This window comes from Brassica oleracea, chromosome C7, assembly GCF_000695525.1.
Source record: "Brassica oleracea var. oleracea cultivar TO1000 chromosome C7, BOL, whole genome shotgun sequence".
In the NCBI taxonomy this organism is placed as follows: domain Eukaryota; kingdom Viridiplantae; phylum Streptophyta; class Magnoliopsida; order Brassicales; family Brassicaceae; genus Brassica; species Brassica oleracea.
Genome location: NC_027754.1, coordinates 34,248,942 through 34,265,465, shown reverse-complemented (window position 1 = coordinate 34,265,465; position 16,524 = coordinate 34,248,942). Strand labels below are relative to the sequence as shown.

Genomic DNA, 16,524 nt, shown 5'->3' with positions numbered 1-16,524 from the left:
CACATAGGCATGTATGCCTGCTTTTTCTTCTTTCTCTATATGCATGCATGCATGCATCTAGACAAGTGTTTGATTTCGGTGATGTAAAGAATATGTTGAAAATCTGGTAAATTCATTTATTAGATATTATCCAAACATAGGAATTAGACATAGATTACAACTGTCATCAGAATCCAGACATGTTTAACCATTAATTTTTGTTCAAGAATATGGTATTCAATGTATTACCCTCAAAATAAGAAACTGAATTAGCATATGTATGTGTATGCATTTACAGCCAAATCAAAATATATTAATCTACCGTTCCAAAATATTTAGGCTTCCAATATTACATATCTAAGAACAGAGTTAAGAGAAGAAAAAAGAAAGCGATTGAGGAAGAGAAGTGATGGCACATTACAGAGCAGGCTCAGAGGTAGAGAACGTGTTAAACGATAGAAACACTAGTCGCCGGGAAAAGGAGGAAGATGAAGATGAAGCCATGAAATGGGCGGCTCTGGAGCGTCTTCCTACGCACGACCGGGTTAGGAAGGCCATGTTGAGAGGGATCACAGGAGGTTTCAAGGAGATTGACATGAAGGATCTTAGCCTCGTGGAGAGAAGAGAGCTATTTGATAGAGTGGTTGCGATGGATGACGATGATTGGCATGGATTCTATCTACGGAGACTAAAGAGACGTACCGATAGGTAAATAACACCCTGACCATAAAATGTTATAGTCAGTGCCGGGTCAACAGAGAGGGCGAAGAGTGCAGTCGCCCGGGCCCACCCTAAAATCCAATAAATTCAATAACAAAAAAGGCTCATATTTTTTATTTTTCCTTTACAGCAAGGCCCATAATCTTTAAGGGTAATTAATATTAGGTGTAAAATACTTTTGCCCAAGGGCCTAATACAATGCTAAACCGCCCTGGTTATAGTTAAAATTTTAATTTTTAACTTCTCTTTAAAAAAAAACAGAGTCTCTTTGAAACTCCCAACGATAGAAGTCAGATTTGAGAATGTGAACGTGACTACAGAAGCATTTGAAGGGAGCAGAGCTGTTCCCACAGTCATCAACTCATACGTCAGCGTTGCAAAAGTAAACATATCATTCCTCTTTAAGGTTTCTTGGGAAAAAAGAAACCTATTTGCAACGCCAGTTTCTCCGACCTCTCACTGATCTCACTAATTCGTTTGTTTTTCCGTTAGGGTGTTGCAACTAAAATCAGAGTTCTTCGGAGTAAAAAGGCGACAATCTCTATTCTAAAAGATGTTAGCGGAATCATCAAGCCTGGCAGGTCCATTTAACTATTTCTAGCTCTTCTTTTTTTTTTCCTAGCTCTTTGTTCTTTCATTTATGTTTTAGACTCCAAAAGATGACTAATCAGTAAGAGATTGTTTTTTGATCTGCCTTATAGGCTTTCATCATTTAAAACATTCTCATTTCTTTTGACCTTCCTACAGGCTGACTCTACTTTTAGGACCACCAGGCTCTGGAAAGTCGACCCTACTTAAAGCATTGTCTGGAAAGATAGAAAGTGGACTAAAAGTAAGTATATAGACATTAACAAATGCTTTGACTGGTTATATATAATGTTAATTGAAGCAATGATAACTTTGACTTGTTTGACTGGTTAGTGTACAGGGAAAGTGACATACAATGGTCATGAAATGCATGAGTTTGTACCTGAAAGAACTGCTGCCTATATCGGCCAATACGATGTTCATATGCCAAAGCTAACAGTTCGTGAAACATTAAAGTTCTCCGCAAAATGTCAAGGAGTCGGCACAGGCTACGGTATGAATCATTATCCTCTTTATTCTACCAGTATCTCTCCATTTTTACTATCAAAGCAAGAACATCTCTCCAAGTTGTTTATTGACATGGATGGATGGTTGAGAACAGATATGCTTGAGGAGTTACTGAGACGGGAGAAAAAATTTAATATCAAGCCAGATCCTTACCTCGATGCGCTAATGAAGGTACCATGAAAAAGCATTAGTTAGAGAAGTGTTAAAAAGATTTTAATACTCTCATATATTTCATAAAGAGTAACTTTGAAGTTTTTTCGCGCATATTAAAAAAAAAAACTCTATGTTAACATCTATCAATACACCAAATATTTTTCTTTTTAAATGATACTTTAAACAATATGATTAAAATTTTAATCACATTGAAAATATTAAAACAACACTTTGTTAAACAAAATAGAATCCTAAAACGACACTCTTTAAAAATCGTTGTTATCTTTTCTACAGGCTTCGGTAATAAAAGAACACAAAGAGAATGTCGTTACAGATTACGTTTTAAAGTTACTAGGACTTGAGACTTGTGCTGATACTATAGTTGGAGACCATATGGAAAGAGGCATCTCTGGCGGGCAAAAGAAACGTGTGACGACCGGTACTAATGTAGAATCTTATTAGTATTTATGTCGGAATTGAAACGTACGTGTTCTTGTTGTGACTTAGTGTTTTTGTGTAGGCGAGATGTTGGTCGGACCTGTCGGAGCTTACTTTATGGACAACATATCAGATGGTTTAGATAGCTCGACGACGTTTCAGATTGTCAAGTGCATAAAGCAAATGATCCAAGTTTTCGATAAAACCGCTCTTGTCTCTCTTCTCCAGCCTCCTCCAGAGACATTCGAGCTCTTCGATGATGTCATCATTCTTGGAGAAGGCCGTATCATTTACCAAGGACCTAGAGAAGACGTCCTCGGCTTCTTTGAGTCTATGGGGTTTAAGTGTCCTGAAAGAAAAGGAGTTGCTGATTACTTGCAAGAAGTGAGTTATCTTTTAAACCTAATCTTTACTTAGTTACGTACTGATCAAGATTTCACTTTTTCAACTAGATTTTATCAAGAAAAGATCAAGAACAATACTGGGCTAATCCAGACCTACCATATCATTATGTATCGGCAAAAAAGTTCGAGGAAGGATTCAGAACGTACCATCTCTGGAGCACAATCAGTTCTCAGCTTGCAATCCCATTTGATCGAGAGAAGAATCACAGAGCAGCCTTGACAAAGACTAGATATGGAGCTAGAAAGATGGATCTACTAAAGGCCTGCTTAGCAAGAGAACATATTCTAATGAAAAGAAACTTAAAAATCTTTGGCCTCAAGTCATTTCAGCTCATTTTCAATGCAATCACGATATCCATTGTGTTTTCGACACAAAGGGAATACCACAACACGATAGAGGATGGAATCATCTACATGGGAGCTATTTATTTAGAAATACAAATGATTGTCTTCTCTGGCTTTTTTGAGCTTCCTATGACGATCGATAAACTTCCCGTGTTCTACAAGCAACGTCGTTTCAGCTTCTATCCATCGTGGGCTTTCTCGTTACCAGCTTCAGTCATCAACTTTCCCATATCCTTCGCAGAAGTATTGATTGTGGTTTTTATAACTTACTACAGCATTGGATATGATCCAACCATCACATCGTAAGCTTATCTCAACATTACTTTGGTGTACGGTAATCTATATTATGCTGTTGTAACTCTCTTTTTTTTTCTTTTACAGGTTTTTAAAACATTACTTGATTCTAGCATTGTCTGGACAAATGTCGTATGGATTTTTTCGGTGTATCGCTGCAGTGACTAGGAACCATGTGGTTGCAAACACAATGGGATGTCTTGCTGTGATGTGGCTGATGACTTTCAGTGGATATATCTTATCTCGGCGTAAGGGCATGATCTAAGATTTTGTAGGCTATAGAAATTTACTAACTATTTTATTTTTTTCTAAGAAAATCATAATTTGGTGTATATTATATATATATATATATATATAAATATATAATTTTTAAAATTTTGAGTTGAGGGGGAGGTAAAACCAATGTTTTACTAGGTTGTGTCCAGACCCAGCTATGACATGGTCATTCTTTGTGTATGATCAATAAATTATCTAGTGATGAACTATGTGATGGCGCAGACCAAGTGCACAAATGGTTGACATGGGCGTATTGGACATCCCCATTTATGTATATTCAAACTGCTGTTTCTGTCAACGAGTTCCGCAGCAAGTCATGGAAAGATGTAATTTCTTGGAAACCCTTTCTTGAGTTGCAAGCTTCACATTTTACAGAAACAATTTTTTTTACTATGTAGTGTATAATTTGCAGGGTCTTGGAGTAGCGATCTTGAATTCTCGAGGATTTCTTGTACAGACTTACTGGTACTGGATTGGACTTTTGGCAGTGATCATAGCCACAACCTTGTCCAACATTGTTACATCTTTGTGTCTGGCTTTTCTTAAACGTGGGCGTCTACACTTCATCTTTATGTATACATGAAAGTTGGTACCAGTTACATTCATGACATTTAAAACATTACTCTCGTAGAATATGGAGTATCCAAGTCTGCGGTTTTACGGGATGAATCTGAAGAAGCTGATAGCAATGCATATTCAAGTACAGTCTATAACATCTCTCACTTTTCATCTACTTATAAAAAACTTTTATGATCTCAAATATAGCTTGAATCTTATAGGTTTGGCGACAAAGAGAACTTCCAACGACAAGAAACTGCGGATACCCTTCAAGCCTTTATACATCACGTTCGAGAACATCATGTATTCTGTTGATACTCCACATGTAAGTGAATAGCATTTTCAGTAAGAATAAATAGGATAGAAACTAAAGAATATAGAATTTTCGTAGGAAATGAAAAAAAGAGGGATCAAAGATGAGAAACTAGTGCTACTGAATGGACTAAGTGGTGCTTTTAGGCCCGGCCATCTCACTGCGCTTATGGGCATGAGTGGAGCAGGCAAAACTACATTGATGGACGTTTTAGCCGGGCGCAAGAACACTGGTTACATTACAGGGGACATCAATGTCTCTGGCTTTCCTAAAAAGCAGGACAGCTTTGCTCGTATTTCAGGATACTGCGAACAGTTTGACATACACTCCCCTCTCTTAACCGTCTATGAGTCCCTTCTTTATTCTGCATGGTTGAGGTTACCTCCTAATATCGACGCAAGTACTCGTGAGGTAAGTTGCTTCTTAGTCTATGATGATGATGATCAATACCCTTGAGATTCAAGAAACCATATAAACTAATAATAGAAATGTGCAGGTTTTCATTGAAGAGGTGATGGAGTTGATAGAGTTAGAACCATTGAGAGGTATGTTGGTTGGTTATGTTGGAATTAGCGGTCTTTCGACCGAGCAAAGAAAGAGGATGACAATAGCTGTAGAGCTTGTAGCCAATCCATCTATTCTTTTCATGGATGAGCCAACATCTGGCTTGGATGCAAGAGCTGCTGCTATTGTCATGAGGACCGTTAGAAACACTGTTGACACTGGAAGAACTGTTGTCTGCACCATTCATCAGCCTAGTATTGATATTTTTGAATCCTTTGATGAGGTAATTCTCACACTTATTTTCTCTTTATGTTATACCATTACTTCTATCTTTACCTATGCATTTAAGTTTTGTTTTGTTAGCTTTTCTTGTTGGCTAGAGGTGGAGAAGAGATCTATGTTGGTCCAATAGGCCACAATTCCTCACAACTAATTGAATACTTCGAGGTAAGAAAGAAGAAGTGAATCATTGTCTCATTTGCAGGGCCGGATCTGAGATTTAGGGGATGTGCACAGAACCGGTCCTTCTCATTTGATTCTTTACATTAACTGAATAAAATGTTTGTAGGGAATAAGAGGAGTAGGTAAGATCAAGGAAGGTTATAATCCAGCAACATGGGCACTAGAAGTAACAACAAGGGAACAAGAAGATATTCTTGGTGTCAAATTTGCTCAAGAATACAAAAACTCAAACCTCCACAAGTACGCTAAGTTACATACATAACCATTCATAGATTCACAAAGTAAACTCACTAATCTTTCTTGTGTGGGAATCAGGAGAAACAAAGATCTAATTAAGGAACTAAACAAGGTTCAACCTCATGCACAAGACATTCACTTCTCAACAAAATACTCACAATCCTACCTCATTCAGTTCCAAGCTTGCCTCTGGAAACTACACAAATCATACTGGAGAAACGTTCCTTACAACGCCGTGCGTCTTTGTTTCGCCGCCGCGGTTGGAATCTTGTATGGGATCATCTTCTGGAGCCTTGGCAAAAGAATGGGAACAAGAGAAGATATATACAACAGTGTAGGCGCAATGTCAATCGTTATAGGCTTCTTAGGCTCACAAAGTGCGGCCACCGTGCGTCCCGTGGCCATAGCTGAGCGTACAGTCTTTTACCGAGAGACCGTTGCTGGAATGTACTCTGCTCTACCTTATGCATTCTCACAGGTATGTATAATACACAGTCTCCCACCCACTTATTTCATTTCTATGTGACAGTTAACTAAACCATACGTTTTGGTTACTAAACCATTTTTTAAAGGTGATAATCGAGATTCCATATACAATGGCTAAAGCTTGCATCGTTTCAACTATTGTCTATGGGATGATTGGATATGAATGGACTGCTTCCAAGTTTTTGCTATACACATTCTTTAACTTCATTACCATCATCTACTACATCTACACTGGCTTCATGCTCATTGCCGTAAGTCCTAATCAAGAAACCGCTGCGATACTCAATGGTATCATCTCCACAACGTTGAACGTCTTCTCAGGATTCACCATTCCTCGTCCTGTAAGTAGCCAAAAGACTAATCATGCAGAGACTCTTTCTAAACTTCAGGACAAAGATGCTCATAGTTAACACTGGATGTTTTTGCAGAGAATGCCTGTGTGGTTGAGATGGTTCCCGTACGTTAGTCCAGCGTGGTGGGGGCTGTATGGATTGACTATATCTCAGTACAGAGATGTGGAGACGAGGCTTGATACTGGTGAGACGGTGAAAGAGTTCATGAGAAACTATTATGGTTATGAACATGACTTCTTATGGAAGGTCTCACTTGTCCTCATCTCTTTCTGTTTGCTCTTTGCCTTTATCTATGCTCTCTCGGTTAAGACTCTCAACTTCCAAAAGAGGTGAGCCTTTGTTATACCTCCATTAGAAGCTTGCCCTAAGTTCAACTTTCTTTCTCTACAAGCAAGGTCGAAACTGAGATTTTGGGGATTATCGATATTTTCTATATAACTTTAAAAAAAAAAAAAAATCATAATTTAAAGGCCTATGCCTATATAAAAACCCTTCAAAAATTTTAGGGTCCAAAGCTAATGTTTCATATAGGGCTGTGGCTAGATCTCTGGCGGCCCTATCTACAAATTATCTAATGTATACCTCCACTAAATAGTCTAAAGATTTATGTATTACATGTGAGAAACCATAAGAGAAATTGGTAAAAAGATTAGTAAACATTATTCTTTGTATCTTTTCATCATTTTATTACACTTCCAATATTCAAATTCTCAAACAAACATGCAAAGTTTAGGAAACTCATACCTCAACCTTAAGAAACTTAGTGATGACTCCCATCATTTCACCACCATGGAAACGACCAAGACACCCTCTTGCAGCTGCAATCTCACTCAACTCCGCAACTGAATCACCACCAATAGCTATCGCAGCCTCCTTCCTCCCACCGTCTTCCTCTTTTCCAACGACACCTTCGCCACACTCCACAACCGTTGGAAGTGGAAAAGGCTCCAAAGACGTCTCCAACAGCGCTGATTCTCCTCCAACCGCACTCACAAACTCTCTCAACCGGCACATAGTGAACGGAACCGGCTCGAAGCTGTGGTCTCCGTACTCAACCGGAGTAGAATGATCACCGGTCACACACAAGAAGTACTGGTAATTATTACAAGACTCAGCTTGCCATAGAAGCTTAGCGAGCTGGCGTATGGCCTTATCAACAGCCTCCAAGCCTTTGACTTTGAACATCGTCGCCTTATCATGACCCGCATCATCTATAGCCTTTATGTGAAGGAAGCCGAAGTCATAACCACCTGACCTTCCCGGTTTATGCCCGTCCTCTCCCGGGACAAAGACATTGGGACAGGGGCTCAAAGGAGCTGAGAGTGCATTGGCTATAGCAACTGCTTTCGATGTGAGAAGCGTCCTGTAATCACCAGTGGCTCCTGGAGCTTCTAGAATGTCGATACCGAGGGACATACCGAGTCCTGCTATAATCTTTGTTGGTGCTACCATACAGGGAAACAAACCATGCTTCTCTTCAAAAGGAGGAACCTCAATTCGAATGCCACAGCCTCTTAGAAGGACGAGGTTAGCTATGTTCTTGCCTTGTGCAAGCCTCTTTGCGTTAACAGGGTGGGAGACAAGAATGCGTGATATCTCCTTGGACAGTTCGTTGACGACGTTAGCTGTGTGGTTAGCTTCTTCTGATTCATCTAAAGGTTTAGCTTGGAGAAGCAGACGGTTATCCTTCAAAGGGTCTGTTCCTGAGATGTTCCCACTGAGCTTTGGCCCTTTTACAACCACTCCACATCTATGTTCCGTTGCATATCTGTTACACAAAAGATCTTGCTTTAGCACAAAACCCAAACCAAAACATCATAAAGAGACTTAGGGTCCTAACAGTAATATGCGGTACAACTACGGAACAACTTTGCGGTTCTAGTATTAACAAAAACATATAGATACATATGTATATGTAGAGATTTTTGTTACTATTAACGACAGTGTGGTCACCAGTGAGACCCTTAGTAAAGGAACAGTTAGCACCTGACTCTCACTTCATACTCAGGGAAAGAAGGAAGCTTCATTCCATCAAGAGCCGCACAAAGTATAGGCCCTTCTTCTTCGAAATGCCGGTCAGCTCTTCGACTAACAACAACTCCAGTTTCCTCATCCAACGTCGCGAAATTAGACTGCACAAAATGTCAAACATATAAAAAAACTGGCAAAAGAATCTTACAAGAGATGGGGTAAGACTTAAGATTCAAACCACACCTTGAAAGCTATATCACCTGGTGACATTGCTAACCCTGCACCCATTGACTCAAACGCGCCGCGTCCTCTGTAGTACACTCTGGGGTCATAACCCATCAGAGAGAGGTGAGCAGTGTCACTACCGCATCCCAATCCAACTTCCACTGGATCCATTAGACCGTTGATTCCAGCTGATGCGATTGCGTCGAGATTTGGTATGTTTGCTGCTTGTAGAGGAGTCTTGTAGCCTAACCTCGGTATTGACACATCTCCCAAACCATCGATCAGGACAAAAGCAACTCTCTTTTTGACTTCTCCGTCACCTTGTTCCATCTCTGCTACGCTTTTATAGAATCCAACATCACAAAAGACTCGATCTTTAGAATTGAACATCACAAAGACTTGATTTTTTTTGTTGTTTACAATATCTCAAATCATCGTGCAGAGATGGATGAAACTAAGGTTCAGCGACACGAGTACACACAGAGACAGAGTGATTAACAAAAACTTAGGAAGCAAATTCCAATAGAGAGTAGAGTCATTGCATGATCCGAAAGTTTCGATACCTGACAAAAGAGAGAACTGATCTTCAAAGAATGTAATTCTATTGCATCATCACTTTGTGTTTCAGATTGCCTTTTGTCTTAAGAATCTCTTTTTACAAAAGAAAAGGTTTTTTAATTTAACCCAAACCGGATCAGAGCATACAATTGACCGGTTTAGAATGAACAAGCGTTCCAAAACCTGGTGACTAGGGTTTTTGATTATATAGACATAAGATGGGCCAGTATAACAACTCTAAGCTATATTATTAATCAGATAGTTTTGCCTAGGCCCATCGCTTTATTGGGTCGCCAGGATATAGAATTGCTACATGTAATGTACTGTATATTTAACGGGGTGAAACTTAAATTTATACAATTACAATTATTACCCTTTTCAAATTAAGCATGAATATTGCCTGTTTAAATATTTTTTCTTGCTTAAAACATTAATAAATCTTAAATGGCAGATTATGTATTTAAAAAAATTATTTATCATTTATCTGTTCAAAATGGTTTTGGTTTATCTTATTTGCATCATCTATAGCTTAATATAGCTTAATATGTACAATCTATTAAAACAGACTCACAAAGTTGGATCCAGCTTGATTCTATAAACAATACTTTATATATTTCTCTTAACCTATACTATTACTAACTACTCACATTTAAATATAGCCTAACTATAGCTACAAATATCTGCAATTATTTTTGAAATAATACGAACTTACATATTTTATTAACTAAAGATTCTCAAATAACCAATTAGATTCACTTAATCTTTAATATTATATTTCTTAAATCCTTATAAAACCATTTCCAAAATCCGGTCAAAAATATTTACCACCAAATATTTAGTTTATTTTAATATGAATATTTAATTGAAGTTTCCTAGTTTCTACTCAAATGATTTTATTAAAATTGTATATTTAATGTAACAAAAAAAGTTAAACCATTAATCACAAATTTTTCAATGTGAGAATTTTAATATTTTTAGTAATTTATAATCGTTTTCAAAAATTTAATGCAAATTTAAAATTAAAATATTCACGTCTCAATACTTTTTCAATTCAAATTTTGAAATTAACACATTTATGTATTTTATATGGTATATAGTTTAATTTAAATAATATTAATATATATATATAATCTGAATATTGATTAAATGGTACTTCATATTCATATAATTTTATGATCATTCGTATCTTTTTATAACAAAAAGGTAAAACCATTGTTCAAAAAAATTTCATTGTAATACTTTTAAAAGTTTTAGTAATTTACAGTCGTTTTAAAAAAATCAAAATATAAAATATAAGTAAAAAATTTAGATTTTTTTAGTATATGGCTAATGTGATTGCTTAATTTTTAATAATATAAATTAAACAATAATGATAGAAGATACAAAAACTATTATCAAATCTTTATCATTCAAAATTATTAATTGTCGTATATATGTTAATCATATTAGGTAATTTCATAACTTTTATTTTAAGGAAGAAAGAAAAAATTATTTTATGCGTTTTTAATCAATTTGATAGTTAATTTAATAAAAAAATATAATGTATATTTAGATAGACCATCATATTTTTCTAAAGATTCTGAAAATCATCTTAGTGATGGCACGTGACTACATTCAAAAATTGTAATACTCCTCATTTAATATACTGGGGATTACACCAACAAAATAACGTATGATTGTATACATACACACACGAAAAAAATAGCAAACCATATTTTGGAATATTTTGTGAAAAGCCCTAAAATAGGAAGCCAGGAATCAAATTTACACAAAGATAAAGCTGATCCAAACAATGAAATTGATCAGTTAACAAGCATAGAAATTACATTCACAATTTGATAGATAAATTCATTTCTAAAGAGTTTGTATTGGTTAATTATATTATTTTGGTGGATTAACATATTTTCTATATATAAATATTCATATTTAATTATACGCTAACATTTGTTTAATGGCAAAGAAATAAATAATCAAGTCAAACTGACAAATCGAGATGACTTGATTCATGCTAGTCTCGATTTCTTTGATTTACAATATCCTCATTGGGAGAAAAAATTACAGATGGGTATTTACTAGAACAGCATTAACTATGGTATTTAGGTTAGGGTGTTTAGAAAAATAAAAATAAAATAGTGGGTGGGTCCTATCATTTTTGAAAAATATGGTGTTTTTGCAGCCTAGATAAACAGCGATGTTGGAGAGGATTTTCAGCTGTTCGCGAGCTTCACTGACACGTGACGGTTTGTAATTGGTGGGTTTTAAATTTTTTTTTTTAATCAGAAAAAAGAAAAAAAAATAAAAATAAAAATAAAAAAATAAGCGTGCTTGGTTAATGCTGCTCTGAAGTGCTCAAGTTGCACCACTCATTCTCCACTAAACAATAGTTGACCTATGACCTATACAAACATTTTTATATCTTTCAGATTAATTGGTTGGCACTTTTTCTATGTCTATAAAGATATTTATTTTCAGGTTTGCTTGTTATAAGATATTGATGTTGTGATATCTTCGTTTTTATTCAGTCGAACAAATAAGTCGTTAACCATCAACGTGCAAAGTGAAAGTATATTACTTTACCTAACTAACACTTCCTTTGTCGGGAGTAGCTTTTTTCCCCGAGTTTGTTTGAATTCTGATGTTGCAATAGTTAGCTGAATCTCAAGACCAAATAGTTTTACCAAAGTTTCTAGGTGAAATACCATTATTATTCTTGGTGTTTCAAATCATAGCCTCTCTGTAAACACGTCTAGATATTTTATCATATTCATCATTTCATTCATTTAGTATATAACCTATCTGACTTCTAATTACTTTATTGGATTAGAATTATAAATAGTCAACTGATCATGCATTACTCGTATTATTTTAGGCGTCTTATTGAATATTTTTCTTATACACAGAAGTATATTCTAACTACGTCCATATAATACATATATATTTGTGAAGTTGATATACAGCTCTAAATATAATGAAATGATATGGGGAATGCATATATATACATGTTGTATAGCTATATAGTTTAATAATTTGCGAAGTTTCCAACATTGTTGGCATCTACTCATTGTTGACTCATCACGATTAAATTAATTTGGCAGCTCATGGGCTGTCTGTTTCATTATTCTAAAAACCTTCGGCACGTGGGTTTCGAAAGGACTCAACTTGTTTATTCACTATCCCCCTATTAAAGTAAAATGTACTGCATATATTCACAATTAGGATTAGGACTGGACATTTTATCCGTTAAATTTGATTTGATTCGTTATTCGTTTCGATTCGATTTAAAAATTCTGGATATCCATAAACTTTCGAAGCAAAACAAATACTAAAAATCAATATCCGTTAAAATCGAAACAAATCACAAATATTAAAATTTTGAGAAGCGGATATCCGATCCGATGTAGACTTTCCAGACGACTTAATTAAGTCGTCCGATAAGTCGTCCAGCTGGGAAGACTTTCCAGACGCCTTATTATAAGTCGTCTAATAAGTCGTCCAGATGGAAGACTTTCCAGACGACTTAATTAAGTCGTCCGATAAGTCGTCCAGCTGGGAAGACTTTCCAGACGCCTTATTATAAGTCGTCTAATAAGTCGTCCAGATGGAAGACTTTCCAGACGACTTAATTAAGTCGTCCGATAAGTCGTCCAGCTGGGAAGACTTTCCAGACGCCTTATTATAAGTCGTCTAATAAGTCGTCCAGATGGAAGACTTTCCAGACGACTTAATTAAGTCGTCCGATAAGTCGTCCAGCTGGGAAGACTTTCCAGACGCCTTATTATAAGTCGTCTAATAAGTCGTCCAGATGGAAGACTTTCCAGACGACTTAATTAAGTCGTCCGATAAGTCGTCCAGCTGGGAAGACTTTCCAGACGCCTTATTATAAGTCGTCTAATAAGTCGTCCAGATGGAAGACTTTCCAGACGACTTAATTAAGTCGTCCGATAAGTCGTCCAGCTGGGAAGACTTTCCAGACGCCTTATTATAAGTCGTCTAATAAGTCGTCCAGATGGAAGACTTTCCAGACGACTTAATTAAGTCGTCCGATAAGTCGTCCAGCTGGGAAGACTTTCCAGACGCCTTATTATAAGTCGTCTAATAAGTCGTCCAGATGGAAGACTTTCCAGACGACTTAATTAAGTCGTCCGATAAGTCGTCCAGCTGGGAAGACTTTCCAGACGCCTTATTATAAGTCGTCTAATAAGTCGTCCAGATGGAAGACTTTCCAGACGACTTAATTAAGTCGTCCGATAAGTCGTCCAGCTGGGAAGACTTTCCAGACGCCTTATTATAAGTCGTCTAATAAGTCGTCCAGATGGAAGACTTTCCAGACGACTTAATTAAGTCGTCCGATAAGTCGTCCAGCTGGGAAGACTTTCCAGACGCCTTATTATAAGTCGTCTAATAAGTCGTCCAGATGGAAGACTTTCCAGACGACTTAATTAAGTCGTCCGATAAGTCGTCCAGCTGGGAAGACTTTCCAGACGCCTTATTATAAGTCGTCTAATAAGTCGTCCAGATGGAAGACTTTCCAGACGACTTAATTAAGTCGTCCGATAAGTCGTCCAGCTGGGAAGACTTTCCAGACGCCTTATTATAAGTCGTCTAATAAGTCGTCCAGATGGAAGACTTTCCAGACGACTTAATTAAGTCGTCCGATAAGTCGTCCAGCTGGGAAGACTTTCCAGACGCCTTATTATAAGTCGTCTAATAAGTCGTCCAGATGGAAGACTTTCCAGACGACTTAATTAAGTCGTCCGATAAGTCGTCCAGCTGGGAAGACTTTCCAGACGCCTTATTATAAGTCGTCTAATAAGTCGTCCAGATGGAAGACTTTCCAGACGACTTAATTAAGTCGTCCGATAAGTCGTCCAGCTGGGAAGACTTTCCAGACGCCTTATTATAAGTCGTCTAATAAGTCGTCCAGATGGAAGACTTTCCAGACGACTTAATTAAGTCGTCCGATAAGTCGTCCAGCTGGGAAGACTTTCCAGACGCCTTATTATAAGTCGTCTAATAAGTCGTCCAGATGGAAGACTTTCCAGACGACTTAATTAAGTCGTCCGATAAGTCGTCCAGCTGGGAAGACTTTCCAGACGCCTTATTATAAGTCGTCTAATAAGTCGTCCAGATGGAAGACTTTCCAGACGACTTAATTAAGTCGTCCGATAAGTCGTCCAGCTGGGAAGACTTTCCAGACGCCTTATTATAAGTCGTCTAATAAGTCGTCCAGATGGAAGACTTTCCAGACGACTTAATTAAGTCGTCCGATAAGTCGTCCAGCTGGGAAGACTTTCCAGACGCCTTATTATAAGTCGTCTAATAAGTCGTCCAGATGGAAGACTTTCCAGACGACTTAATTAAGTCGTCCGATAAGTCGTCCAGCTGGGAAGACTTTCCAGACGCCTTATTATAAGTCGTCTAATAAGTCGTCCAGATGGAAGACTTTCCAGACGACTTAATTAAGTCGTCCGATAAGTCGTCCAGCTGGGAAGACTTTCCAGACGCCTTATTATAAGTCGTCTAATAAGTCGTCCAGATGGAAGACTTTCCAGACGACTTAATTAAGTCGTCCGATAAGTCGTCCAGCTGGGAAGACTTTCCAGACGCCTTATTATAAGTCGTCTAATAAGTCGTCCAGATGGAAGACTTTCCAGACGACTTAATTAAGTCGTCCGATAAGTCGTCCAGCTGGGAAGACTTTCCAGACGCCTTATTATAAGTCGTCTAATAAGTCGTCCAGATGGAAGACTTTCCAGACGACTTAATTAAGTCGTCCGATAAGTCGTCCAGCTGGGAAGACTTTCCAGACGCCTTATTATAAGTCGTCTAATAAGTCGTCCAGATGGAAGACTTTCCAGACGACTTAATTAAGTCGTCCGATAAGTCGTCCAGCTGGGAAGACTTTCCAGACGCCTTATTATAAGTCGTCTAATAAGTCGTCCAGATGGAAGACTTTCCAGACGACTTAATTAAGTCGTCCGATAAGTCGTCCAGCTGGGAAGACTTTCCAGACGCCTTATTATAAGTCGTCTAATAAGTCGTCCAGATGGAAGACTTTCCAGACGACTTAATTAAGTCGTCCGATAAGTCGTCCAGCTGGGAAGACTTTCCAGACGCCTTATTATAAGTCGTCTAATAAGTCGTCCAGATGGAAGACTTTCCAGACGACTTAATTAAGTCGTCCGATAAGTCGTCCAGCTGGGAAGACTTTCCAGACGCCTTATTATAAGTCGTCTAATAAGTCGTCCAGATGGAAGACTTTCCAGACGACTTAATTAAGTCGTCCGATAAGTCGTCCAGCTGGGAAGACTTTCCAGACGCCTTATTATAAGTCGTCTAATAAGTCGTCCAGATGGAAGACTTTCCAGACGACTTAATTAAGTCGTCCGATAAGTCGTCCAGCTGGGAAGACTTTCCAGACGCCTTATTATAAGTCGTCTAATAAGTCGTCCAGATGGAAGACTTTCCAGACGACTTAATTAAGTCGTCCGATAAGTCGTCCAGCTGGGAAGACTTTCCAGACGCCTTATTATAAGTCGTCTAATAAGTCGTCCAGATGGAAGACTTTCCAGACGACTTAATTAAGTCGTCCGATAAGTCGTCCAGCTGGGAAGACTTTCCAGACGCCTTATTATAAGTCGTCTAATAAGTCGTCCAGATGGAAGACTTTCCAGACGACTTAATTAAGTCGTCCGATAAGTCGTCCAGCTGGGAAGACTTTCCAGACGCCTTATTATAAGTCGTCTAATAAGTCGTCCAGATGGAAGACTTTCCAGACGACTTAATTAAGTCGTCCGATAAGTCGTCCAGCTGGGAAGACTTTCCAGACGCCTTATTATAAGTCGTCTAATAAGTCGTCCAGATGGAAGACTTTCCAGACGACTTAATTAAGTCGTCCGATAAGTCGTCCAGCTGGGAAGACTTTCCAGACGCCTTATTATAAGTCGTCTAATAAGTCGTCCAGATGGAAGACTTTCCAGACGACTTAATTAAGTCGTCCGATAAGTCGTCCAGCTGGGAAGACTTTCCAGACGCCTTATTATAAGTCGTCTAATAAGTCGTCCAGATGGAAGACTTTCCAGACGACTTAATTAAGTCGTCCGATAAGTCGTCCAGCTGGGAAGACTTTCCAGACGCCTTATTATAAGTCGTC

General features: G+C 37.9%; 2 protein-coding genes across 5 annotated transcripts; one reads left to right on the top strand and one right to left on the bottom strand.

Moving 5' to 3' along the window:
- Positions 1 to 304: 304 nt before the first annotated feature.
- On the top strand, positions 305 to 7,043 carry LOC106304586 (ABC transporter G family member 38). Its single transcript, XM_013740989.1, has 21 exons — positions 305 to 687; positions 961 to 1,081; positions 1,192 to 1,280; positions 1,447 to 1,531; positions 1,621 to 1,780; positions 1,889 to 1,965; positions 2,242 to 2,386; positions 2,468 to 2,769; positions 2,838 to 3,436; positions 3,516 to 3,676; positions 3,927 to 4,030; positions 4,117 to 4,252; positions 4,336 to 4,404; positions 4,484 to 4,587; positions 4,654 to 4,986; positions 5,072 to 5,362; positions 5,443 to 5,526; positions 5,648 to 5,781; positions 5,857 to 6,256; positions 6,351 to 6,605; positions 6,693 to 7,043. Exons 1-21 carry the CDS (start codon positions 389 to 391, stop codon positions 6,948 to 6,950), a joined length of 4,206 nt encoding a protein of 1,401 aa, XP_013596443.1. The 5' UTR covers positions 305 to 388; the 3' UTR covers positions 6,951 to 7,043.
- Positions 7,044 to 7,233: 190 nt separating this feature from the next.
- On the bottom strand, positions 7,234 to 9,548 carry LOC106306985 (probable 2,3-bisphosphoglycerate-independent phosphoglycerate mutase). 4 transcript variants are annotated; one of them, XM_013743808.1, is made up of 4 exons: positions 9,377 to 9,529; positions 8,832 to 9,153; positions 8,604 to 8,749; positions 7,234 to 8,385 (listed from the first exon to the last, which is right to left on the bottom strand). In XM_013743808.1, exons 2-4 carry the CDS (start codon positions 9,141 to 9,143, stop codon positions 7,356 to 7,358), a joined length of 1,488 nt encoding a protein of 495 aa, XP_013599262.1. In that variant the 5' UTR covers positions 9,144 to 9,153; positions 9,377 to 9,529; the 3' UTR covers positions 7,234 to 7,355. The 4 variants fall into 4 exon arrangements, with proteins under 4 accessions (XP_013599262.1, XP_013599264.1, XP_013599263.1 ...); XM_013743810.1 differs by having other exon boundaries at positions 8,832 to 9,145; XM_013743809.1 differs by having other exon boundaries at positions 8,832 to 9,148; positions 9,377 to 9,524.
- Positions 9,549 to 16,524: the final 6,976 nt, after the last annotated feature.